The 27,288-nt window shown below is 34.3% G+C and overlaps 1 protein-coding gene across 7 annotated transcripts in view; it reads right to left on the bottom strand.

The window, feature by feature from the left end:
- Window positions 1–27,288, bottom strand: part of b4galnt4a (beta-1,4-N-acetyl-galactosaminyl transferase 4a) — a 181,130-nt gene that overhangs the window by 142,282 nt on the left and 11,560 nt on the right. For 2 of the 7 annotated variants that reach the window (XM_058767444.1, XM_058767445.1), the window contains exon 1: window positions 23,713–26,130. The exons of 4 other annotated variants lie outside the window; for them this stretch is intronic. In XM_058767444.1, coding sequence (XP_058623427.1) covers window positions 23,713–23,854 — 142 coding nt within the window. In that variant the 5' untranslated portion in view covers window positions 23,855–26,130. Of the gene's footprint in view, window positions 1–23,712; window positions 26,131–27,288 lie in introns of those variants that run through there. One more of the 7 variants, XM_058767443.1, reaches the window with a different exon arrangement.

The raw sequence follows: 27,288 nt of genomic DNA, 5'->3' as shown, positions 1-27,288 counted from the left end.
AAGCATCATAATATCTGTGTTTAACTGAAAGCGCTGTTCCTCTCCGCCGCTCGCTGAACAATGCAGAAGCACAGAGGGAGAAAGGTGTGTGCGCGCTGGGAAAGAGAGACCTCGCGCTCGCGCGGCAGTAACAGCGAGTCTCAGGATCTAAATAAAGTTTGGGCAAACCTTAAAGATTTGTCGCTAGGCGCCTTTTCTGAAAGTGGGGGTCGCTTCCATTTCTCCAACTACGGGCTAGGCCACGGGTCAAACAGAAAATGCGCGCTGAGTTCAGAGGCGTCATGCCCATTCAAAGTGAGTGGTACGTGCCCCCTCAGATTTTTGAGCCAAGTGGATTTTGAATGCAGCTTCCAAAAGACAAAAAAAATAGCCGATTAATATTTTCTATATTTAATACAATCATACCGGCGTGATTAGAACGTTCAGTGCCAATCACACACGATTCTGTTGAGCTTATGAGTGCAATGACCAATCAGAGGCGTTCAGATGAGTCATCGCTAAAATGCCGGTGTTTTCTTCGCTCGCTCGCTGACTGAATACCTCTTTCTGGCGAATTCTCTCGTCAGAAACAACAAAGTGCAAATGTGTGTACGAATATGTAAGTAAGATATTAATTTCATAGTGTAAACAGCTTCAGTGATTGTAATGGGAGTTTTTGAGAGTGCTTGAACTCTAGACTGTCAGTAAAAATGTTCTTTGATAATGTAAACGTTCTTTGCTCTCTTTCTGTACAATGAAAGTGTTATGATTAGTAACTTACATTGTTTTTATTCACATTAACTTTCAATGTTAAATTTACATTAAATATAAAGCCAGTCGTATTAAAATATGTTATGGCATGACACCCATATCTGTTAATTAATAAACAGACAGGTTTTTATGCATAGTTAATAGATTGCATTATTAGGTTACTTTGACCATCGCCCACTAGATCAAATAACATAATCTATAAAGGTGAGAATCAAGATATTTCATGATATTGTTAATGCGTTTGGGAGTGTTTCAAATAAAAAGGAAAAAAATAAATAAAACATGAGTGTTGTTGTGACTGCTGTGTGTCAGTGTGTCACATGACGATATTTATATTTATATATTAATATTCTAACAAAGTGTGAGGGTTCTGGACTTGTTTTTCCCCTGTCCTTCCTGAGTTTCCTTATTTGGTTATTTTCCTGTTCTTGTTAAGTTCCTTGATTACTCCTCACCTGTTTCTGTTCTCCCTGATTACGTTCAATGTGTTTATAAGTCCTGAGTTCTCCCTGAGTCTTGGTCCGTTCACTCATCTTTTTACTTTGTGTTTCCTGTCTAGCTATATTTATTAATTGAGTTATTAAAATGAAGAACGTTTTGTACTGCACCTGTTGTCTCCTGCTTCCTTCCCGCTACACACACCGTGACACAAAGGTGATTTATTTCTTATTTTTGTCTAAGATATACTAATAAAAGATTATCCTAAAATAAGTATTTTTTGCTTTAATTTTTTTGGCTTCTGGTTCACCTATTTGTGTCATCTCCATGTGAAATTTTTCAAGTATTCAAATATTTAGGTATAATACCGTAGATAAACATTGTGGTTTACCACTGAAATCACACATTAAAAAAATACTTTGGTTCTTCTGACTAAACAAAAACTTCATTTATATCCATATATACTGAGTGTAATCAAAAGGCTCTTTTCATATGCTGGTGCAATGTCACACAATCACTGTCCTCTATTATCAATCATTGCTGTCACTTCCAAAAACATCTCCAGGTAGAACATATTCACCATTATTGTGTTCTCCATTTCCTCACCTCATTCACTTCTGCTCTACCATTAAATTTATTCTTTTAGAATGCATTCCCGATGAAAACCTCATTTCTTTTTCTCCCGTCGCCAAATATTGATTTCATCTCAGCAAATAAGACCAATATCAACCATCATATCCACCCAAATTCATTTGAGCACTGTTATTATTGCCATCTATTTGTGCTGTGTCCCGGTGAAATGAAATCTAAAGCTATAAGCCATTAAATCATTTTCAATAAGCATCCCATTTCACCAATGTAAACAAAAGCTAAAATCAGTGAACTTTTAGAACAAAGCCCAAGGGCAGTAAAACAGAAAATCCCATTCAGAGATATAAAAGACTATTTTTTAGCATCAAGACTGGGCTCAAAATGAACGTGAAGCATTCTTGCATGGGCTGATGAAAGATAGTGAGTGCTCATGAATGGATGATGCTTTTATTGTCCACCAAAGAAGGTCACTGTGTATCTCAAGGGCACATCAGTGAATTTAATTGGACACACTCTTAAAATAAAAGTTCCAAAAGGGGGTTTTCACTGTGATGCCATAGAAGAACCATTTTTGGTTCTCCAAAGAACATTTCAGTGAACAGTTCTTAAAAGAACCATTTTAATAATCTAAAGAATCTGGAATGGAAAGTTCAACGGCTGTTAAAGGAACCAGAGGAACCTTTACTTTTAAAGGGATAGTTCACCCAAAAATTAAAAGGTGCTGTTAATTTACTCACCCTCGGGGCATCCAAGATGTAGATGACTTTTTATTTTCAGTAGGACAGTGAAGAAGATTTTTACCTGAAATCATGGCCCTTGGTGATTCATGTAATGCATGTCAATGCTACCGTCACTTTAAAAGTAAAAAAATAACTACACGCGACAAGCAATTTGGGTCTCCACACCAAACGCGATGCAACAATGCGATGTGACAATCAATCAAATATCACAGCCAATCAAAAGCATGCGTGGGCGGGCTCTCTCTGGAAGCGCACTGCCCTTTCGACGAATTCGAAATTTTATGATCTAATTCATAAATATCAAAACTTTTAACATTACTAAAAGTACATACTGAGTGACTGATACCATCTTTGTTATGGAATACACTTGTTGGTTCGCACTGAGTTCCCAGTTTTAACGGTCATCTTTGCTTTTATTGATTTTCAAGATCTAAGGTAAACTCTCTATTGTTGCTTTCAGTATAGCTATAAGGTCTCACAAAATGATATTTAAACTCATATTAGACACATTTAACTTTGAATAAAGCACATAATCACCTCAGATTATCGACTGTCATATAATTTGTAAATTGTTGTTCCAGCCGCGATGTCGCGGAAATAAAAATTGTTTTAAAATTAGAAATTTCACGTGTCGCGGCTAGTTAGGACAAAAACTCTGATTAACATGGAAAAGATAACCTTTTATCGCGTGTCGCGCCGATGTGCGTAGTTAGGACACGATGTTATGTACAACATTATTACCTGTAATCCAGAGTCTCAGGCAAAGTGGTTCTTTTGGACAGTGAATCAATAATTCAATGAACTGATTTAGTTCACAAGTTTGTTTACATAATCAATGATGTAATGTATACACAATTATATTATTAAAGCACCCAATAATGATATGAAACATGGATGTTTTACATGTCTAAAGCAAAAGTGAATAAACTAGGATTACAGGTAATAATGTTGTAAATAACGTTCAGTTTCTTGCACAGACTGATCGTTTTGCTTCATAAGTCATCAGTAGGTCTATATCAAGAGCAACAGGTATTAATATTTAGTTTGGCCTGTTTTTGTTTTGTTTTGTTTTGTTTTTGACTCTCAAAGTGATGGTAGCAGCTGACCTGTATTTTATGAATCACCAAGAATTATGGACCATCTACTGAAGACAAAAAAAGTCACCTACATCTTGGATGGCCTGAGGGTAAGTAAATTAACAGCAAATTGTCAGTTTTGGGTGAACTGTTCCTCTAAAGGTTCTTCATGGAACCATAAATGTAAGAAACCTTTATGGTTTAGAGTGCAGAATTGCAAAAATTAGAGGTTGAAAGTTACAATAACTCAGATTAGTTGTGTGGTTTGTTTAAGAGTACTGCTATCATGCAAATGGCTAAAAACCAGAAAATCCATCCTGCAAACCCCAAAGCCCCAAGTTCAGGATCAACAAGTGATCATCTGCCTCAGGGTTGTAGTCTAGACTGCTCAACCCCTTCACTCGCTCATCTCACTGGAGTTTGAACGGAATAATCCTTCCTCGGGCTATATGACCCCCCCCCCCCCCCAATCAATAAAATAAACAGTCCCTTATCCGGGACATACTGTAACGAATTTAATGCTATAGCACCTTTCAGATTCGGTGAGAGAACGTGAGGGATCCTTCCACTAAGATGAGCTTTCTGTGGCTTTCTGAGTCAGTGACTCCCCTGTTGAGAGACATTCAATTAATAGCAGCCAAAACTAATTACTTTTAACTGCGGCCATCCACCAAGATTATAACAGACAGGGGACAAAAGTGCTGAGTGTTAGTTAATGGGTGCCGTTAATCTCAGGTGAGAAAAGAGAGTCGGATCTTTAAGGAGGGAGAGGATTTATCTGCCTTTACTTTTTGCTGTTGATATTTTATTCTTTACTTGTCTTTCATACTTTCTTCTTATATTGTATTAGAGGAGTTCACATGTATGTTGGACACTTGGTGGTTAGGTTTTCTTCGGTTTCGGTTTACTGAAAATAAATAAATAGTATATTTCAAATATTTACTCAGATCATCTAATATGTTGATAAGTTTGTTTGTTCATCAGAACAGATTTTAAGCAATTTAGCATTATTTCAGTTGCTTACCAATGGATCCTCTGCATTGAATGGGAGCCGTCAGAATGAGAGTCCAAACAGCTGATAAAAACATCACAATAATCCCCAAATAATCCACACCACTCGTCCATCAGTGAACATCTCGTGAAGTGAAAAGCTGTGTGTATGTGTAAGAAACAAGTCCGCCATTAAGATGTTCTGAAATTTCAAATAAAGCCCTTTATCCAAAATATTGCTTTCTCCAAAGAAAAAAGTCATCTCGTCTGAATTAGGGGAGAAATATGCATAGATCAAGTGATGTTTACAGGTGAAAACAGATCTAAACAAATATACGGGTGGATTTTGATGTGAGAGGACAACAGGAGATCGACTTTTTCACTGGGGGAAGCGTTGTTATGGATTATGGATTTTGGCTGAAAATGATGGTTTAAAGTTGCATCTTACAAACATGCAGCTTTTTGCTTCACAAGACATTATCTGATGGACTGGAGTGGTGTGAATTACTTGTGGATTATTGTGATGTTTTTATCAGCTGTTTGGACTCTGGCGGCACCCATTCACTGCAGAGGATCCATTGTTGAGCAAGTAATGCAATTAAGGCATTCTAATTGTTATTGAAATTTACTCACAGTTTCTGAGCGAAAAAATGTTTCTTAGTAATTTTTTCCAGATTGATTTACAGTAGCATTGTATATTCTTTTCCCTTTAAAGTGTCTTTAAAGCATTATATATCTGAACTGCAAGCTGTAAAGGTCAGAGTCAAGTTCTTTTAACAAAAAGCATAACTTCACAGTCTCTCGCAAACCTTCCACTTCAATTGCCTTCAATCACAAGGTAAGTCACTCTGAAAAGCCACTCGCTCTCCTCTTTGAGACGCGGTGCAAACTGATATTTTTCAGCAGTGGATGCCAAGGAGGAAGATTGTACCTTTTTTGTAATATGCTCCCTCAGGGCTTTCGGGTAGAACTGGAACACTGACACTTTGTCACCGTTTGAAGAGCATTTCCTGTTGCTTCTGTTCAGTTTCTGTCTGATTCCATCAAGCATCGTCAGCATATGCTAACGCAACAGTATGTTCAAAATTATTTTAATCATATTGGTGTGGACCATTTTTTAAAATTATTTTCAATACCCATCTCATTCTCATATTTGCAACATGAATCAAAGTAGATATACTGCTTAAACAGTAAAGTATACATTAGGAGTTTAAAGGAATAATTCAAATCAAAGATGAAAATTTGTTGAAAATTGACTTGTCCTCGGGCCATCCAAGATGTAGATGAGTTTGTTTCTTCATTTGGAGAAATTTTGCATTTTCTTGTAAAACATTCCAATAATTGGTACATTGAACAAAAAAAAAAAAAAAATGGTGTAGAAACAGATAGTGCTAATGAAAATTTGAGGAATAAAGACTGAAACAGTATTTTCTTGAAAAACGTACTCCAATAATCTTTGTTTTTAACTTTGAAAATATATTTAGTTGACTATACACTGAAGAAAATTTGATGTAGAAACAATTTTTACTCTGAAATAATAAAGAAACAGCAACGCACTGAATTAAATGTTGAAAAAATGAAATTTTTAGCTGATCTTTTTATAAAGTCCTCAGTGTTGGCAAGGCTGTGAAAACTGCTGTCATGAGAGCTCTAGATAACATATATCCTGCCTGATTTATCACCAAACCACTTCCTGTAGTCTGTAGATCTGAGCTGACTCATAATGTGGGCTTTCCAGGAAAATCAGTTCCAGACCAGTTTGCATAGCTTAGTTTACTACAGAAATATTAATATGAGATATATCTCAGCACCTATGACACATAAGCAATCCCAGACGCCAAAAAGCAGAGCTCAAATAAAGGAAGAGAGTGCTGTTTTCTCCGTTCTTGTGGTAAAGTGGCATATTAAAAAGTGAATCCCTTATAATTTATGCCGACAGTTTGTATCTACAGTGTGTTTGCTATGAAACGCCTGTCTGACAAACAAGATGAAAATGAAATACCACAGGAAAGATGAATCTAGCATTGCATACTGACAGTTGCTAATTGCCTAATTAGTCAACAGAATTAGATTGGGCTGTAAGTATCAAACAAATATACTCTTCACCGAGGGCATATTTTGCAGATACCGACAGAGCCGAATAACAAAGTCTTCAAAAACCAAATCTGCTGCTTAATAAAGCAGTAAAGCCACACTGGGAGCAAAAAAATCCAACTAGAAGCTCTTAATTTGACTGCAAACAAGTAGCATGACAACACAGGTCCCACTTTACATAATTCATAGTGAAAACAAGTTTCAAAAAGCTACTGCCAAAGCACTTCATGTCTTCATTTGTGACATAGAAAACATATATAACTTGTTAAATAACAAACAGGTCTTTTTTTTTTTTTTTAACAAAATCTAATAAATAAATAAATAAATAAATATATATATATATATATATATATATATATATATATATATATAAGTGCTGTCAATCGATTAAAAATATAATCGCGTTAATCACAGTCGTGGACTGTGATTAATCATGATTAATCACAATTTTAAAATACTAGGATTTACCTGTAAATGTGTTGAAAAAGAAATGCATGACAAACTAGTTTAAGGAAACAGAACCTTTCACACCTCCGCCAGGTATGAGACATAATCCTTATTATTCTTTTATCATTATTATTTTGTTTTTATTCAGCCATTATCAGCCTTTATACTGGCAATAAAACGTTTACCAAGCCACATCGCTTCAATCCCAGTATACATTTACCCAACTATTATCAAAAGTATTTCTAAATAAATACATCAAAACATTTCTTGCGACCTTACGTGAAGTATTATGACAAAATGCATTATGAAGAAGAATTGGACCTGTTCTGCAGCTGCATTAGAGCTAATATTAGCATCAAGCTACATAAGACAGTTTATGAGATTAATAGTACACTTTTACTCAGAACTCGCTTCAAACCACCATCGAGTGTTTGTAATAACTTCCTTTTACGATCACATGTGGAATTTGGTCGTTTACTGTTGTTAAAATATGCTATTTATAGCCTTTTATATCGCTGCACAAATTAGCATTTCAGATGTACACATTCATTTAAAAAAAATCACATACAGACCATATCTATCGTAATCATGTGTTTATTATCTTATATAATCTATAGTGGCTGTTGTCATGTTTATTTCTGCTGCTCTGCTGAAACTCACGTTGTTTGTGATGTTACAACCGCCTCTCCGTTCTTAAGTTGCCAGGGATACATTCCAAGTATAATACACATTAGTAAAAGGATCTATTTTAATTTTTATTTGTCTATATACACTTTGGGCGGCCGCGGTACATTATAAAAGTAGCCCAAAAAACCGCAAACGACGGCTTTGTAATTTTTCCCGCGACTGTATTTTCAAAATAGCCCACTTGTGCCGCTGCCCTGGCAACACTGGTTCGCTGTACCCTCATCACACAATGATAGATAACCTTCCGTGCTGCGATGACGGGAAGAAGTTGGGGTCAAACCTTATCAAACGATTAATCTGCGTTAAAAAAATATTAACGTGTTAAAGATTTTTGATTAATCGCATGCGTTAACGCGTTAACATTGACACCACTAATATATATACACATACATCTTGTATAAATGAAATAAAGCATTTTTTTATATTTAATATTGTTTAATATTTAGGATTTGCATTGTGACATAATTTATCTGAAAATTAAGTGAAATTAACATTTTTCTCCTGATTTTCAACTGCATAATGCACAAAAATGTATTATGTATAATAATAAATTAATATATTAATACATTTAATAGACAGATCGATTTTTATTCTTAGGTTGAATGTTTTTTGTTGTTGTTTTTAGTCATTTTGTTTTTGTCATTTTATTGCTTTTTGATTTTTGCAATGTCTAATTAATGCTATTTCTAGTAAATTTAGACATTAAATAGGAATAATTGAATAATAGTTTTTAATGCATTTTTATTTCAGATTTAGTTTCAGTTATTTCAGTACATCAGATTAAATTAAATAGAAATAAGAAATGCTTCACTGTAAAAAAAAAAAAAAAATTTAATTGTAAATAAAACAAACATTACTGGAACACCCTACCAAAAAATAAATCAATAAATACATACATACATAAAAAAAATATAATTTATTTAGTGCTGTCAAACGATTAATCGCATCCAAAATAAAAGTTTTGTTTACATAATGTATGAGTGTACTTTTTATATTCATTATGTACATATACATACACACATGCATGTATATATTTAAGAAAAAAGTGCCATGTCTATATTTTAAAAATATTTATATATAATATAAATTATATGAATATAAATATATGCATGTAAATATTTTTAAAATATATACTGTATGTGTGTATTTATATATACATAATAAATATACACCGTACACACAGATATATTATGTAAACAAAAACTTATTTTTGGATGCGATTAATCGCGATTAATCGTTTGACAACACTAAATTTATTTTAAAATGTCAGTGTTACTTGCTGTTTATTTGCAATTTCTGACTGAAAATTGTTTCTACACCAATTATTTTCCCTGGCAACTAGCTGAAAAAAAAAAAAAAAAAGTTTACTTTTAATATTTATTTTATTGTATTGTATTGTTTAGTAACCAAAATGTTTTTAAGGTTTTAGTTTTAGATTTAGTTAACCATAATAACCCTGCCTGACCATGAGATTCATCAATAATCTACACAATAAGACGCTGCACAATCAGAAAAGAACAAAAAGCCACAGTGTTTTGATCATATCAAATAAACTCTGAGCGTTTCCCATCAGAATGCAGGAGGTGATTCTGCTATCTCAGATCTGAGATGGCTGTTATAAGTGCTGGCCGACAGGCTCCTCTGGAGACTCAGGGTGAAAGTCACCTTTACATGCTGATCTCCATCCAGCCTCCCCTATAATCAAACCCTAACAAGAGGACTTCACAGGGAATTGAGCTGAAAGATGAGAACTACACTTTCTAACAGGCTAGATGTGAAACGCTGGAAAATATTCCCGCGGCAGATGCAAATTTGACACAAGATTACGCGAGCAAGTCAGATGAAAAACATGTAAAAGAAAATGATCACTGAATGATCAAATCACCAAATACATAAACATCTCTTGCAGTGATGGTGATTATTTATGCATTTATTTTTAATACACTAATGATCTAGAAGTTTGAAATAATTAAGATGCTCTGAAAGAAGTCTTTTATGCTCACAAAGGTCGCATTTATTTGATCAAAAATACAGTACAAACGGTAACATTCTGAAATATTATCACAATTTAAGATAGGCCTAAAAGCCATTGTACACTGAGTCTGGATTTTTTCCTGTGCGTTTTTCCGTTTTTTTTGTTGTTTTTTCCGTATTTGTCATCCTTTCCTACGCATGCTACGAATGTGAAAAAGCATAAAAATGAACTTGATCTGAATTTTTTAATGACCAACGAAAGTTTCGGAGGCAGTGTGTAAACGTGATTGACACAACGTGAGGTCGTATTTATTTTTTAATGTGCGAAAATTTCTGACTCAGTCTGCAATGACCTTAAGTTTTCTAATTGAATATATCGTAAAATGTCATTTATTCCTGGGATTAAAGTTGAATTTTCAGCATCATTACTCCAGTCTTCAGTGTCACATGATCCTCCAGAAATCATTATAATATGCTGGTTTGCTGAAAAAATAAAAATAAAAATCTGATTATTATCAATGCTGAAAACAGTTGTGCTGCTTAATATTTTGTGTAAACTGTGACACCATTCAAAAGCTAAAAAAAACTAAATTAAAAATTAAATTGATCCAAAGTGATTTTAAAGATATTTATAATGTTACAAAACAGTTCTATTTCAAATAAATGATGTTCCTTTTAATTTTCTATTAATCAAACAATCCTGAAAAAAGGTATTAGGATTTCAACAAGATATTAAGCAGCAAAAATACCAATTGAGTGGCAGCAAATCAGCATATTAAAATTATTTCTGAAGGATCATGTGACACTGAAGACTGGAGTAATGATGCTGAAAATTCAGCATTACATCACCTACATTTTAACATATAGTTCTTTTAAATTGTAATAATATTTCACAATTGTATGCAATGCTGCATTTATTAAATCAAATAAATGCAGCATTGCATAAAAGCATAAAAGACTTCTTTTAAAAACATTAAAAAACCAGTAGTGTAAAAATAACTATTTGTGATGGGCAATGATTAATCGCGATTAATACATACATACACACATATATATATATATATATATATATATATATATATATATATATATATATATATATATATATACACACACACACACACACACAAACATGCATGCATATACATAATATATTGTACTGTGTATATTTATTAAGTACACAAAAACTTGTATTTTGGATGTGATTAATCGCGATTAATCGTTGCCCAGCACTAATAACGATACAACTGTAATTATGCATTCTAATATTTACCAACAAACACACTCCTAATGTCTCGCTGACTTTACCAAATGAAAAAAACATGCTGTCGAAAGAAAAACAAGCGTGGATTTGTAACCGTGAAGCAGGTGGACAAAAAGCAGCCTTTGCTTCTAATGCAAATCCCTAAACACTTTTCAAAGCACGCAGCACCCGTGGAGACTTGTGTATGTAAAATATCATTCCCCGAGGCTTCGCACGCTGTAGATTAACCGCTTCTGACTGTGATTTCAACCGGCTAACGTATTCTGAGCCACTCCTGACACCTGCGGTTGGCGAAACATTAACCAGTCATTTCAAGTGTCCTTTTATGACTGTATCCCTTCTTGTGCTTGCAAGTGTAAGTTTAAGACCAGGATGGTGTCGGTTTGCCCCCGGCAGAGATGAAAATGTTTGTTCTGTAAGCCTGAGGGCACTTGTTCTCAACTGGGCAGAATAAAAAACTAATGAAAGCACCTGGAGTGCAGGGCTACAAAACACACTGCTCACCAGAAGCTTCCGGGTGGATATCAAGTCCATGTGGACCTACGACTGACAGCGGTTAATGAGTAAAGACTTGAGAAGAAGGCTGGAGTTTCCTTTCAGATGCTCTTTATACAGGGAGATGTTCTGTCAAAAATGAAAATTCATCCTTTATTCCTCCTCATGCCAATCCTAACCCGTATACCTCGTGTCTTCCATATAACGAAGAAAGGAGAAATTCAGAAGATGTACTTTGTACTTTCTTCCATGCGATTGCAATAAATGGAGCTTTTTAAGTAGGTATGTGCAATAAAATCATAGACTATGATAATATCAGTATTGTTGTTTAAACAATGTAGAAGCTGACATTATCCAGTTTGTAACTTGCTTTGCAAAAACAAGCCTTCAGAGTCCAGACTTTCGATGTATCTAGTTGAGTCTAGTTGAATGACCCCAAAATTCAATATACTTGAGCAGAAATGTATGAGTTTTTGTCTTATATTTCTAGATGATATAGTTACGCAATATTACATACAGTAAGCAAGCAAACAGTTTTTTTTCTCAAATATCAGGACAATTGCAAATCTGATTTTATACAACAGTTCAATAAGCTAGAAGTTTTATTTTAGGCACAATATCGTCTCAATGAAATATCGTTGGCAATGAAAATAGTTTCAAATCAATGGCAGAACTGTTGTGCATCTCTGAGAAACACACCGTGGTGTGTCGTTTCTAAATGAATCAGCATTTTAAACTAATCAATGATTTATTGATTCGTTCATGTAGACAGTCACTTACTTTATTTCTGAATGACTCTGAATATCACACAAATTTGTGAAATAAAAAACTGGCCAAGACAATAATTAAGACAACAACATTTCAATATTCTAAAAACAATCTTACGGCATTGTTATGAAATTGTAATTGTAGTGTAAATACATCTAAAGCAGCATCTTCTTTGCCACTTCTGCAGTGCAAAAATTGATTTGTTGATACTAATTTCATTTGATACGAAACAGTCATATTACTCTAATTGAATGTATTGATTAAATGTAAAGTTTTGGCAGAACAGATAAAATGGCATAAGCTAACAAAACTGTTGCAGAGATAAAACAGAATTTGATTTAAACAGATGTGACCCTGGACGACAAAACCAGTCTTTAGTGTCAATTGAGATTTATACATCATATGAAAGCTGAAGAAATAAGCTTTCTATTGATGTATGGTTTGTTATGATAGGACAATATTTGGCGGAGATACAACTATTTGAAAATCTGGAATCTGAGGGTGCCTTTAAAGTTGTCCAAATGAAGCTCTTAGCAATGCATATTACTAATAAAAAAATAAGTTTTGATACATTTACGGTAAGAAATTTACAAAATATCTTCGTGGAATATGATCTTTACTTAATATCCTAATGATTTTTGGCATAAAAGAAAAATCGACAATTTTGATCCATACAATGTATTTTTGGCTATTGCTACAAATATACCCCAGCGACTTAAGACTGGTTTTGTGGTCCAGGGTCACAGATGATGAAAAAAACATGAAGGAGAGAGAGTCTGAACGCCTGGTTCAGGAAAATATGAGAGAAAGGTTTGAATGGCTGACTTAAACAAATATCACTCCTTAATGAAAAAGTTCATTGTCACTGCCATGAACTGACCACGGCACAGAATATGAAGAATATGGAAAAACTCTTAGTCTTTGTGCGTGACAGGCCTAAACCAGCCAGGATACCAGAACAAAAACCAAAAAATTATGTCTATTCATTACTAGTGACAAAATCCCAGAATCTAACTGAGATATCTTATCTTTTCTTGATTAATACTGCACACTCCTACATTGTAGAAAGACAGAAAAAAAAAAAAAAAAAACACATCTTAAAAGTTATTCCACATCGTAAAACAGAATAAAATAAAAATTTAAAAAATGTCTTTTAACCACTGATTTAACAATGGCATCCTTCAGATGGGTGCGCAGAGCAGTAGGTGCTCCACACAGTCAAAAACAGACAGAACTCAATTGACTGGGCCACGTTTCTGGACACATAAGGTAACCATTAATGTGTTCAAATGTATTCACCCGTATAGAAATGTGTGGAAGTTCAGAACAGTGTTATTTTATTATCCCTTAGTAATTTTGTTGTGTGTTTTATCATTATTTATTAGCATTATTATTATTTTTAGGCATATTTTTTATATATGTTTTATATAAGCCATAGCATATCGAGGTAAACTACATGAAGAATAAGAAACGTTTTGTTGGCAAATAGCTTAAAAAAGTTCATTTTTATATTTTATTAGAGTTCCCGTTTATTTTAGATCAACAGAAATTGTTATTTATGGTTTTAGTTTTAATTAGCTATAATAACCCTGGAATGCTCTTTTTAGACTTTAGAGGAAGTTTTCAGCTCTGAAAGTTACAGTATGATCAATCAACTCCACTGTAGAAGATCAGATGCCTCGTGACATGACCCCTTTTGACCTGTAGTGCTCAGTCAGACTAAAAAAGTCTGATCTGATTCAAATTTTCATTTTAGTAGTGCCTCTCAAATCATGGATTTGTCAGCCAATCATATTTTCTGATACATATGACAAGACTGCCATTTGGAAACCACTTGTATCCAAAACACAAGCATACTAATCTGGTGCCTTGAACCTCCAGGCAAATGAAAGAGACATTTTTAATTTCCACTGGTTTTCCAGTGTATTTTTCAACATCCAGCTGGATTTCTGTTTAAAGAATGCCTTGAGCCCACAATATCTGTTGGCTATGATACACTGGAAAGAATCCCACTTGCTACAGGCACATTAAAATGATGATGTCCCGTTGTTTGCTCTGCAGAGTCACATTAAAACCAAGGCAAATGAGCCCAATTTAAAGAACCAAGTGCACCTAATTTTGAAAAATTAGATATTACCGCAGAATAACCCCCAAATGGTGCTGAACAAATGAAATATTCTCATGTTTTCCCAATCAGCAGATCTACACACACATCACTGCACTTCACGCCTCAAAGAGCCGCAGTCTTTTTGCAACATCCCACTACAAACAGTTGAGAATTAGTTTTTAACTGCGTTCAAAGAGGGACCGAGACTCTGAAGATAAAGGCTGGCCCTGTAGACCTCAGACCAAACCGCACATTTCATTTAAGGCGAATGAAAACAAGGCCGTCAGAAATGGAAGTATTATATGTTCAATACATATGGTTTTGTACCAAGGTTTCAACTATGGACTGTAAAAAAACAGAGTATGACAGACTGTACTTTCTTAATTTCTTTAAATTTAAATCTGGGTCAATGACAAATAAGGGTTACAAGATGAACAAAAGCAAAAATCTTTGTATTTGTGTGGTTGTGAGAAATTTTGGTAACACTTTACAGTAAAATTCCATTTGTTAACATTAACAACTCAAAGACCGAGACAGCTAAAAATAACTGTTGCTCTTAAATAGGGATGCACGATATTTATCGTACAGATAAATTATCGACCGATATGGGTGACAATGACATCATTTTTATTGCTCCGATAAATAAATGAAATCCGATAACTAGATCCGATAAAGTACGCTTGCTAGTAAATCAATCAATCAGTCTGATTTATCTGAGAGTCATCCACTTTCCGAGTGCAAGTGACTGCAGCGACTCTCGGCTTGTGTCGCGCTCATTACGTCATCATTTGTGAACATGTCTTCGCCGGTCTGGAAGTTTTTCTCGGTGGCAGAGGAGGACAATACCATTTCTATTTGCAACGCATGTTGAGCAAGGATTCCGAGAGGAGGAAAAAAGGCGTCAAGTTTTAACACAAATCTTATATCTCACTTGAAAGGTCGTCATCGCGGCGAAGCTGTATTAAAAGAAAATAATAATAAATATAGCGGACAAACGGAACCTTATTGTAAAGACTTAAATTTTTTCAACAAAAGTTTCAATTTAAAACTTACATTTAAATTTGTTTTACTAATTTTATTTAATTGTACTTACTATTGTACTATACTATTTACAATATATGTTACTAATTTAAACTGAAATAAACTTGTAATGTCATAGAAAAGGTCAAATTATCTGATATTTTAAGAAATTTATTGGGCTTGATACAGTCTTGATGATCTGCAGGTCTCTATATATTTTAACTTTATTTTTAACTTTTAATAAATTACAAAAACATTACAGCAAATGACTTTACTAAAAGAAAATATCTTTCTTGAATTTTCTTTTAAAAATCGAAAAAATTGTGTAGGATTTTCTCAGAAATTGCTAATAAATTTCACAAATAGTTACAAAGAAACAACAAGCTGCCATGAAAGTAAGTAGAAAAACCTTAGTATATATATATATATATATATATATATATTTTTTTTTTTTTTTTTTTTTAAATTGTACACCAATTATTTCTTTTTTTAATTTTCGAAAATTATTTTTATACAGTGTAGCATAGTTGCATCAACGAGATATTTTTGAACCCTCAAAAAATATAAAAATGACATTTTGTTCAGAAATTACAAACATATCACATTTCATTCACTTTTCAGTTCCACCTGTACAGAGAATGCAACCTTGTTCCTGCTCAGTTCGTAACCAAATCTTTGCTTGGTACCGCTATGACAAAGCACAAACTGGAACAGCTCACCGCTGAGTGTGATTGACTGCTCGCATCACTTCCTTTTCTTGTCATCACTTGCCAACGTGGGTGCAAAGAGCAAACTGTTAAGGTGACCTTTGCACACACAACCACAATAAAAGCCCACTCAAGCAGCTCCAGGCCTTTGATGATCGATTGTAATCCAGCTTTACCAGATGGATCGCTTACAGTAAAGTAACACCAACTTCAATGTGAAGCATCTCTCAGCCCGGACACTGAAATATGATACACTATGAGAGCCAGAGAGGAAGAATGCACATGTGTCACTGATAAAGCTAAGCAAGACTTGTACTTTAATGCATTGTGACAAAATATCTTCAAAATAGGATATTTTGGAGAATGTTTTGTCTATAAAATGAAAGTCAATGAGGTTCAAATATCTTTGAGCTGACGAGTCTTGTATAAACTATCAACCAATGTTGATGTCTTCTGTCTCCACGCATGTGATAGTCTTGGGATGAAATACATTTCTATTTTCAATAGTCATACTAGTCATAAAATAGTCACACTATTTTTTAATAGTACTACTAGTGTTGTTACTGAGAAAAAAAAAAAAAGTGCAATTAAATTACAGTTACTTATTAAAATGTTAACGGTTACTAAGGGGGTTACATCTAAATATTTTCTGCAAAAAGCTAGAATTTGTTGACTAATATTAATTTGTTTCTCAGCCGGTTTTTGATGTGCACACCTGCCATTTAAAGTTCATTTTGTAAATGATGCTATTCTGATGCTTTCGATTGGTTCTCGTTTGAATTTACAGCGCACCACATCTGCCAATTACATCAATCCACATTGCCGCTGAAAGCTTTAGGCTACAACCTGTCTGAGTTGAAAACATTCATTCGAAGTTTTGAAAAGTAATTGTAATCAGTTACATTAAGTAATCTAGCATCTGCTAGATTTCTGAAAACTGAGTCATTTTTTATGTTCAAAAACTCAGCTTCTTTGTTCATTGTTTTTTTACTGACTGAAATATTAACTTAAACATTGCTTCAAGTTATTCAAGTAATTTATAATTTATTTGAAAAATACTCCACAACCATTTTTGTTACATTTTGTTCTAAATATTCATCTGTTAAAATTAATTTAACTTTTCAAATAAGCAAGCATGTTTAATAGAATATTTATAAAAGCCGTTTCTGCCACATAATTTTTTTAAAAGGTAATTGCGACTTTTTAATTTCAATTCTGAATTTTTTCGCAACTGCGAGGAAAAACACAAATTGCAAGATATAAACTCGCAACTGCAAGAAAAAAAACAGAACTGAAAGATAAAAATAAGTCAGAATTACATATTCGGTCGCAGAAACAAAGCAAAAAATGGAACTGTGAGATATAAACTAAGATTTGTAGGGGAAAAAAGTCAGAATGAGTTTATATCTCGCAATTGCAATCCTGAATATTTTTCGCAAGAAACAATGTGCGACTTATGGAATATAAACTCAAAATTCTTCAAATACTTGTAGAAATGAAATGATTATTTATTCTGTGGCAGAAACAAGCTTCCCTAATTTTTACTGCGGTTTAAAATTTGGTATAAACAATCATGATACTTCACTGTCAAAAAAAGTAACGTTTGTTGCAAGTTCTTCAAATGTAGATTAATAAAACAAAGCACACCTACATGATGACAGAAGCAAGACGTCTTACATCTCATACTGTACATGGTGTCCATTCTAAGCTGAAGATGAATTTCTAACAGTTATAGCACACAAAATCCAGGTAACTCATTATACACTTTCATCGCAAAGAAAAAATAATTAGTAGTTTCTACATCATTGATTAACAAAGGCAAACTGGCATCCCACAGATGAAATAATTCATGCTCAGTTTCCCTACTAAGAAAAGGAACGGTAATATAAAGGAAATTACAGCAAAACCATACTGTGAATCTGCGCAGGAATGCAGTTTGAATCCATTAATGTCATTAACCATAATAAAAATAAGCGTGTATATTCCCTGCCGTAAAACAGTCATTCATTAATATAATGTTACTGTAGATTTTCCTGTTAAGTATTACAAAGTGCTGCATGTAAGACATGTTTTCTTACTAACAAAAGACCTTTAGGGTACCTTTTCAGTGAATGTAAAATGACACTTGAATTATACATTAACATAATTACCTCTGATTTTATGACCTTAACAGCCGTCATGCTTTAGTACGGCCAGATTATGGTGGGAAATGGCTGCTTTCCATTCACACACACACAGCCGTATCATATGACCTTTCCCAAAAGCCCTTTCTGTGCCTGTAACCAACCTGCCAATCTCAACCCACTCCTTCTCAGTTCACTTGTGTGTATTTCTCACAGCCTTTCATTCAGCATTCACAGGGGTCCTGGTTAGAGGTTGAACACTGATGCCAAACCGGGACCAGTTCCCTTGGATTTCTAAACATAGCAACCTAAAGCAAAAAAACTTTATTTTCCTTTGTATTAACAAACACTGTACTTTGGCCATTTACACTATTCAGTTCTTCATGTTCCTAAGCTCTAATTTTTTGTTACCATTAAAGCTACAGTATGTTTTATGTTAAAACACTTTAATATACAGACTAAGACAGCTTTAAGCCATTAGTAGGCTAATTTCCCTAAACAGCATTAACACTGTGGTGCTATCAAAACATTGCTGTGTTTGTTTGAAATTCCTGACTAGCCTGACTCAGCAACACTGAATCGACCAATGGCAAGTTGTTGTTTTTTTTTCGACCAATGGCAGACTGGGGTGTGCTCTGGTGTCTTTAGTTAGGCAAAAATGACACCCATTAATTTAAAATAGGAGTGAATTTAAGTTTATTTTAGTTTCAGGGGGTTGCCGACGTGTCACAGGGCTTCTAAAAATGCAATTTATTGTGAAATACCGGTTTCTTCATTTTTTTCTTCCTCTGACTGAAATATTTAAAACCAAACATTTAAACCGTGTTTTCTCAGAAAAATTGTTTTAATTGGTCATCAAATGTCCTCAATTTCACTTTGCAAACTTTTTGTTTTTTGTAATATCCCTTTAAGTTAAACACAGTTTCTTTAATGGCATCATCACCCAGGAAGTGACATATTTTTGGCGGGAAAACAGCAGCACAGAAATAAGAAAATACAATTTTGGATTAAATTTTGGCTAGATTCTGCCAATATTATACTACATTTATTTATTGATTGATAGTTTTTTTTTTCATTAGCAATTATTTTTTCATTTTAAATAGTTATCCACTTTTTATTACTGAATTAAACTTCTGAAATCTCTTTACCACATGAAGAATTAAAAAAGCCTAAGATTCCTTAAATATTTTAGAGAAATAAAATTAATGCATTTAGATGCTTTCCCAATGTACCAAATGTCTATATTATTGTATGAATTCAATTATAGTATCTGTGTCACTGTAAAGTCGTTTGCAATTTACAACTTTTCAATTCTTTCGGCTTTTATCCCATCTTCATACCATTATTTTTTTCTAACTATTCTCAATTTGATGTGTGTGTGTGTGTGAGTGTTAACTGATCTACTGCTGGTATTTATTTGTATATAATCCCTTAGAAATGTTGTTTTTGTAATTGCTTTGAGCATTAATAAATAAAAAATAGAAATGAGAAAATGTAATTTAGCTTAATTTAAAAAATATATAATGTTAGATGCAACAACAGAAATTTGTGTTGTAAAAGATGCTTAAAAATATATTGTAATTAACTTCCTGACCTCACGCAAGCTAACTCAAAATCCCACACAGAGCAATGGCTAACTTTAGCTTTTTATTTCCATCCTGTTAATTTCCTTGCCATCATGTAAATAGATTATAATTAATGGCGTGTAAGTGCCTGAGCCTGACCAGAGCGTATATTTGCAAGTCTAATATATGCTTTCATAGCAATACCTCTACAAATTACGACCCAAGCACATTCATTTTTAAAAACGTACACAGTTCAAAAGGTACTGCATAACAGGAATGACCCGCCTGCTACTTCAACGCATTCCTTCACACTTGGTTGCTTAAAAAGACCCTTGTTCACAGCAACCTATCACAGCTGGTGCACAGCTACATCTTGACCCAGCCCTACGGAGCCTGTAATTGGGAATAAGGTGACCATTGTGAGTCCTCGGGCGAAAATAAATCAGCCTATTTGTGCAAACACACACAGTCAACATCTTTGATTAAAATGTCAGTAACGTCACTCGGCGAGCCCCACAGACTTTTTCATTTCGCCGTAGATGGCTTGGTGCGGTGCAACGTTATTTTCCAGACATCTTCTTTGTGCTAATGCAGGATTTGCATGGCCTTTTCACACTTGAATGATTCCAGTGCTCTTCTCCTTCTCGAGAGGAGTGATTTGGTGGCCCACTCAAAGACTGGAGCGGCCATAGAGACACTGAAGTTCCTGGGTTAAGATTGAGGTCAGTTTGGGGCAGCAAGGGAGATATGCCAAACCACACAGAGCTTTTAGCAGCTGTTAATGAGAAAGGAGATCCTCTTCTAGAGTGTCCGACACAAAAAAGTTGTTGTCAGATGGGCTCTAGGGGTCGAACACTGTGTTAGCAGACTAGTGCTTTTAATATAAGCTTTAAGGTGCTGTCAAATTACTAAAATTCCACTGAAAAAGCCTATTGTATATAGTCAATAGTGTAGCAATGTATAAAGCACAACTCACACAGAAGTCAAACCAAGATGTTTCCTGTTGGTCAACACACCAAATTCATGTGAACAACTGATAATCTTGCAAAATTTGCTTTGGGGAAATGTTTCACCCTCAAGCGAATTTACCATTACATGGATTCCTATTGAAATTACTGAATTTTGGCTGCAGCAAATATCCTACAGTGAACAATGGTAAATGTACCACACGTTTAGGCCTATTGTTTAATATATAGACCTGTAGCTGATGTCATTTTTTATGTAAAATTTTGGTAAATTTGGAAGCTTTGGTGAAAACTTGAAGACTTTCAAACCAAGCAGCTTTCAGTTGGTCAACGGTGCTTTCAGTCAGTTCACACGGTGCAAAATCTGTCAAGGAAAATCTTTCACAAACATGCAAAATGTCCAGGATTTCTAATCTAAATTACTGAAACTTGGCTGTGAAAATTTGGCAAACAATGGTAAGTGTGACTGCATCGTTATTCTTAATATACAGACATTCTTTCAGTTAACAATGGTAAATGTACCGTGACTTTATTCTTAATATGCTAAAATTTTGGTAAATTTGGGAAAATCTAAAATTTTGGTAAATTTGGAAGTTTTGGTGAAAACTTGAAGACTTTCAAACCAAGCAGCTTTCTGTTGGTCAAAGTGGCAAATTCACATGACCAACTGAACAAAATGCAAAATCTGAGTGGGGAAATCTTTCGCCCTCTTGCAAAACAATTCACAATCATTTGGATTCCTATTAAATGACAATATTTTGTCTGTGAAAATTCAGTGAACAGCAGTAAATGTGACTGCACCTTTACTTTTAATATGCAGATCTGAAGCTGATGTCATTTTTTTCAATATTAAATTTTGGTAAATTTGGAAGCTTTGGTGAAAACTTGAACACTTTCAGCACAGGGAAACCTTTCACACTCATGCACAATTCACAATCACATGGATCTCTATTAAAATAATTGAATTTAAGCTGTGAAAATTCAGCAAACAACAGTAAATGTTACTGCACTTTTACTCTTAATATACAGACTTGAAGCTGATGTAATTTATTGAAGATAGGCCTACATTTTAGTAAATTTGGAGGTTTGAACACTGTCTTCATAAAGACCAGGAGGCTTTCTAGGCTGAGGTCAGATGGCTGTGTTCGATTGATATTCTTTTCAATTTAAAATTATGGTAAATTTTGATGCTTTTTTCGAAATTTTAACAATCCCTCTTTCACAATGGCATGCAAGCCTTTTAAAGCATAATCTGTTGACTGAGGTCAGATGTATTCTTTCAGAAGACCCTATATTTTATGCGATCAAAACACTCACACATTAACAAACTGTGTTGATGGACTGTCCACAAACCAGAGCAGAATACAGATATGGTAAGCACACTTTGGATTCAAGTATTAAAACTCTGGCCAATAACTAATGGATAATAAAACGAGAAATAAAATTTAATGTTATTGGCAACTGGCAACCACCCAACAATTACCCAGAACACCCTAGAAACTGCATAGCAACACACTAAAAAGCAGAACTCTACCATTGTAGCTGCAACGACACTATAATTGTCAATTTACATACTACACTCTCAGAACAAATGTTAAAAAAGGTGCTAACATGCCTTTAGTGTTAAGTAAGGCACGTGTACAGCTTTTGTACTTTTGTGACACTATTCACTTAAACTATGCACTATAATGACATTTAGACAGCTATTTTGTCATCTAGCATCAGATTTAAAGCTGCAGGAAGTATCAAACATGCATTCTTTGCTTTCTTGGTTAAATAAGTGTATCGTTCGGTATTTCAAGTGCACTTATTTTTGTTGGAATTTCCAGTGTGAGCAAACCACACTCACATTATTTATACTGCAAAACTGCATAACAGTACATTAGTATACTGAATCATGACGAATAATTAATTATCCCAACTTTCTAATTAATTCCTGTAAATTCCCATTAAGATTTCAACTTAAAATATTCCCAAAATTCCCCAGCTTAACTTCCCATGTAAAGTTTCTGGAAATTTAACTGAATATTTCCGCCCCTTTGCAACCCTATAAACAATTTTCTTCGGAAAATGAAAAAGTCTCTTTTTGTGAAATGCTGATAGAAACACAGAAATTACACACTTCACATAAATAAAGGAACACCTGTGTTTGTGTGGGAAGAGTTGATTGATAATGCACATTTCATTAAACAAATCATGTTCTTTAATACAAGTCAAAAGTTTTTTTGTTTTTTTTGTTTTTCCAATTGTTCGCTACCCACTTTGTTACAAAAATAAATTCAAGTTCTTACCACACAGCTATTGATATAATATCACAATGAGCAATTTTCATGAGTGTGTGTGTGTTTGAATCTGTTTTGCAGAGGTATAGGAGATTCTCACAAGCACATGGCATCTGCAAACACACTTCTGCTTAATCAAAGTCGAGAATCTAGTTTCTCTGAAGATTCATCATAGCAGACTAAGCTCTAATACTGCTCAACTGAACATGTCTGCTTATGTTGTCCATATTTGCATAATTTTAGCACCTTCTAATGAAATAATGTCAACTTAATTTAATTCAAAATACAATATTTCAGCTTTCTGTGCAAAATGACAATGCATTCAATACTAATGCATTCAAAAAGCTGACAATACTAATGTTCCACTCCTAAAATGCCAATTTTCATCTGCCAACTATTAAAATGTGCTGGACGCTGATGTTGAAACTCAGTATCAGCGCCGGTGCCCTAGTTAATTAAAGTTAATAATGAAATAGATAATTCAGCAGTTCCTATTCATCTTGCTTTCATTCTGAACCTCAGCTTCATTTCTCCTCATCACTCCAAAAATTACAGCAGAAAAAACTCCCTTCACATCCTAAATTATTATTTTTAGATAGTGTAAAATATAAAAACTAAGCACAGCTTACCTTTTCCATAGTTGAAGTGAAGTTTGATGGATTTGCCCTGGTTGATGTGCAGGTATGTAAACCACACGGCAAAAGTGAGCAGCACCAGCAGCAGCAGAAGTTTGAACTGCTTTCGTATTTTCTTCACAGGGAATCGCAGCATTTTCGCAGCTGCAGCATCATCAGCAGCAGCAAAAAAGAGAGTGTCAGCCGCTCCTCAGTCTGGCGCTTCAGAGAACGAGTCCTGATGTCACAATGTCATATTTGCAGTAGCATCAGGTTCGATTTGCCGCAACTAAACTCCTGGTATCACAATCTCATCTTCACAACAGCAGCAGAATGAAAGTGTCAGCTGCTTCTCAGTTCGCCGCGCTTAAATTTGTAGCGTCACAATGTCATATTTCTCCAGTCGGCAGCAGAATCAGTCTTGTTTTGCTAAAAGTTAAGACTCCTTATGTCACAAAGTCATATTTACAATATGTCAGCTGCTTCTTGGTTTGGCACGGTTCACAAAAAGATGGCGCAATGTCACATTACAGCAGCAGAAAAAAGTCAGCTGCTTCTCTCTTTAAAGCCAATGACATTTCCTTAATGGGTTTCTTACTATTCTACCACATACATGATTTATAAGCCATGTCACTGTTTGTGACTTCAAATGGACTTCATTTAAGTCCCATTTAGCACAAACAAGTTTTAAAAACAGGTCGAGATGGAGAATAGTCCCGTAAACGGTTTGATTGTAGGCAAACAGGCAAAGAAAAGAGCAGCGGGCTGTTAATCTTGTGAAAGCCGCTCTGACAGCAGTCCAGCTACTCCAGAGAGGATCATCCTCTGGATTTAAAGCTTTCGCTCAAATCACCAGTCTAACTTTTTACCATTGCGGTTTCGCATTTAATTGACAGTAAACAATGCAATCTAACTGTAGAACCTCAATTGTGAAGCTGCTCCTTTTTGGGATGAGGCGCAAAGTGCTTTTTATTTAGATTTGTTGATATTTTAAACAGTCGTGTTAGCAATAAAACCACTCAAAATTAACAAATGCAATATTTAGCATGGAACCACATCATACAATAACGTCCATATTATGCATTGCAAATTTGTTTTCATTCATTTAACTTAAATCTCTACTCGTTTTCTTTGAGTAATTCGCTTTGAAGTGGTCAAAAAAAAAAAGTGCAATGAACTTATCACTGCAGGTTATGAATGACTTTGGCACCACTTTGAATTTTATTCAAAATTGAAGGCAGCAATTATAGCGAGTTGATTTTTTACAGCATATCTAGAATCAAACAGTAGTAACGTAGCCTACAAAAAACAAAAACAAAAAAATCTAAATAAGACACTTTAGATTTAATGAATTAAATATGCATTCGAGTGGCTGCATTGATTCAGTGTTCAACAGTAAATTTGAACATCACGCGACTGGTACCTTATCGCATTGCAATAGGAGAAGAAGAAAAAAATCTATGCAATCAAATAAATGCTGATTTATCCTCAGATCTTATTAAAACAATAATATGCAACGTGAATAACCGCGAGTGAAGATTCACATTGCTCTTGCGGTTCATAGGTGATGCGATCATGCACCTGCTATCCATCCAAGTCCACGCGCAACTTACTCGCTCTTTCCAAAATTTCAAATCAAACGCATGAACCTAACGCCACGTCCCCCGTTAACAGAAAACGGGTCAGCATAAAAACAATAACAATGCTCTATTGGCGTCCGTAAGCTCCGATACCGTTAGCTGCATCTGACATTTTGATTCCACTAGTGCTCTCTGCGAAACAAACGCTTTGTTTCACCGATGCGATGCGATGCGTCAGTCTCTGCGCGCGGATCCAGTGCGTGTGGATGCTGTCACGCCTTTAGTCAGATAAACTATTTAGCAACGAGTCTCATAAATCCCACAAGCTCTGCTTCCAGTCCTACGATGCGATCGACTCTCGGTCCCCGCGTTTAACTGAGCATCCATGACTCTGCCGCGGAGCGACGTTACGAATCCTACTATGGTACCGGCCCAGCTAATGAATTATTAAATAGGTCATGTTGACGTTCCGTCGAGCATCCGTGCGCTGGGTTCATTAATATTCATGAGGCAGGTATTAGCAATAGAAAACCGGTCAGACTTACTGGCCGAACGTCCCCTTTAAGTAATTAATATTCATAAGCTCCGCCGTTACCGTAGTATGATTCGGAGATTCGCTGCTGGGCAACCGAACTTGGGTGGAGCCGTTATGGGCAGGAACGGTGTCCAACCACCGGCGGAGCTCCAGCGCAATAGATTATTACTGGAAGAGCTCCAGTGACGAAACGCAAGTATTAACGTTTAATCGTTTGCAGCGATGATCTCACCTAATTGTTGATTTGATGTTTCTATCATTTATGATAGACGACATCAACACTAAAATACCCACGTTTATGATTAATGTCTCATGCATGGTATGAAGTGCTATTTAGAAAGGTTATTTATAAATTAATATAAAAGATGAACTCGATTTATATTTAGAACTCATTTTTTGACTTACTTAGGAAAGTGCATTTTTACAATTAACAATAAATGCATTTTTATTTATTTTTTAATAATTAGGCTATTTGACATTTATTCATTAATATAACGTTTGTTTGTCTGAAACGTGCATTTTTAAATTAATTTGCTAATAATACATTAAAAAGTTAAAGATGTGTTCATTAAAAAATAAATATTGTAAATGAAATTAATATTTGATTTAAAGAAATTATTTGTGCGTGTATGATTATTTTTTTTTTTTACAAATCTAAATAAATTAATAAGTAACTTAAAATGTTATGAAATTTTAGAAAGCAACATTTAGAAAAGCGTTTTTTTATTTAATAATAAATGTACAATTTATAGATTATTGTTTGACTTTTGATTAGGCCTACTTTTAAGTGTATTTTGCTTTTTTAATAAATCAAATAAATAGCATATATTGTACACTGAAATAAATTCTTAATTGAATTTACTCTTTTTTTTTTAAGGTAAGCGTCACAGCACATGGGGGCACGGGAACCAGGAACGAGGAGATGGGGAACGCACAAAACGAGAGTCTTTAATCCAAATAACACACACAGGCAGGGAAGACATTCAAAGACCAACAAACACTAACTGAAAGGACTGGGGCTTATAAAGACAGGACAATCAAGGAACTAAGGAGACACACCTGGAATCAAATCAGACAATCAAAGGGAGACAGAAACTGGGTCACAGGGCACACATGGGGAGCAAAACACACAAGACAGTCCAGGGGCGTGACAGTAAGTGGTTGCAATCAATTTATTTTAGCTACATTTAAATAAACAAATTTAGTTGACTAACTTTCAACATTTTTTTTAAAATGAAAGGTAGCTAAAATAAACTGTTTGCGACCACTTACCTTAAAAAAAAAAATCTGTGTATTTCATATATTTATTGTACTATATGTGTTTTGAATAAGATATTTAAATAAAAAAATAGTAAATTAAAGAAATTTTAAAGATATTTTGAATTTATTAATAAACAGAATAATAGAATAGAATAACAGTATATATATATATATATATATATATATATTTTTTTTTTACGTATTAATTAATTGATA

Source organism: Onychostoma macrolepis, chromosome 25, assembly GCF_012432095.1.
Source record: "Onychostoma macrolepis isolate SWU-2019 chromosome 25, ASM1243209v1, whole genome shotgun sequence".
In the NCBI taxonomy this organism is placed as follows: Eukaryota; Metazoa; Chordata; class Actinopteri; order Cypriniformes; family Cyprinidae; genus Onychostoma; species Onychostoma macrolepis.
The sequence above is the reverse complement of the archived record's forward strand: the minus strand, read 5'-3'. Positions and strand labels throughout refer to the sequence as shown.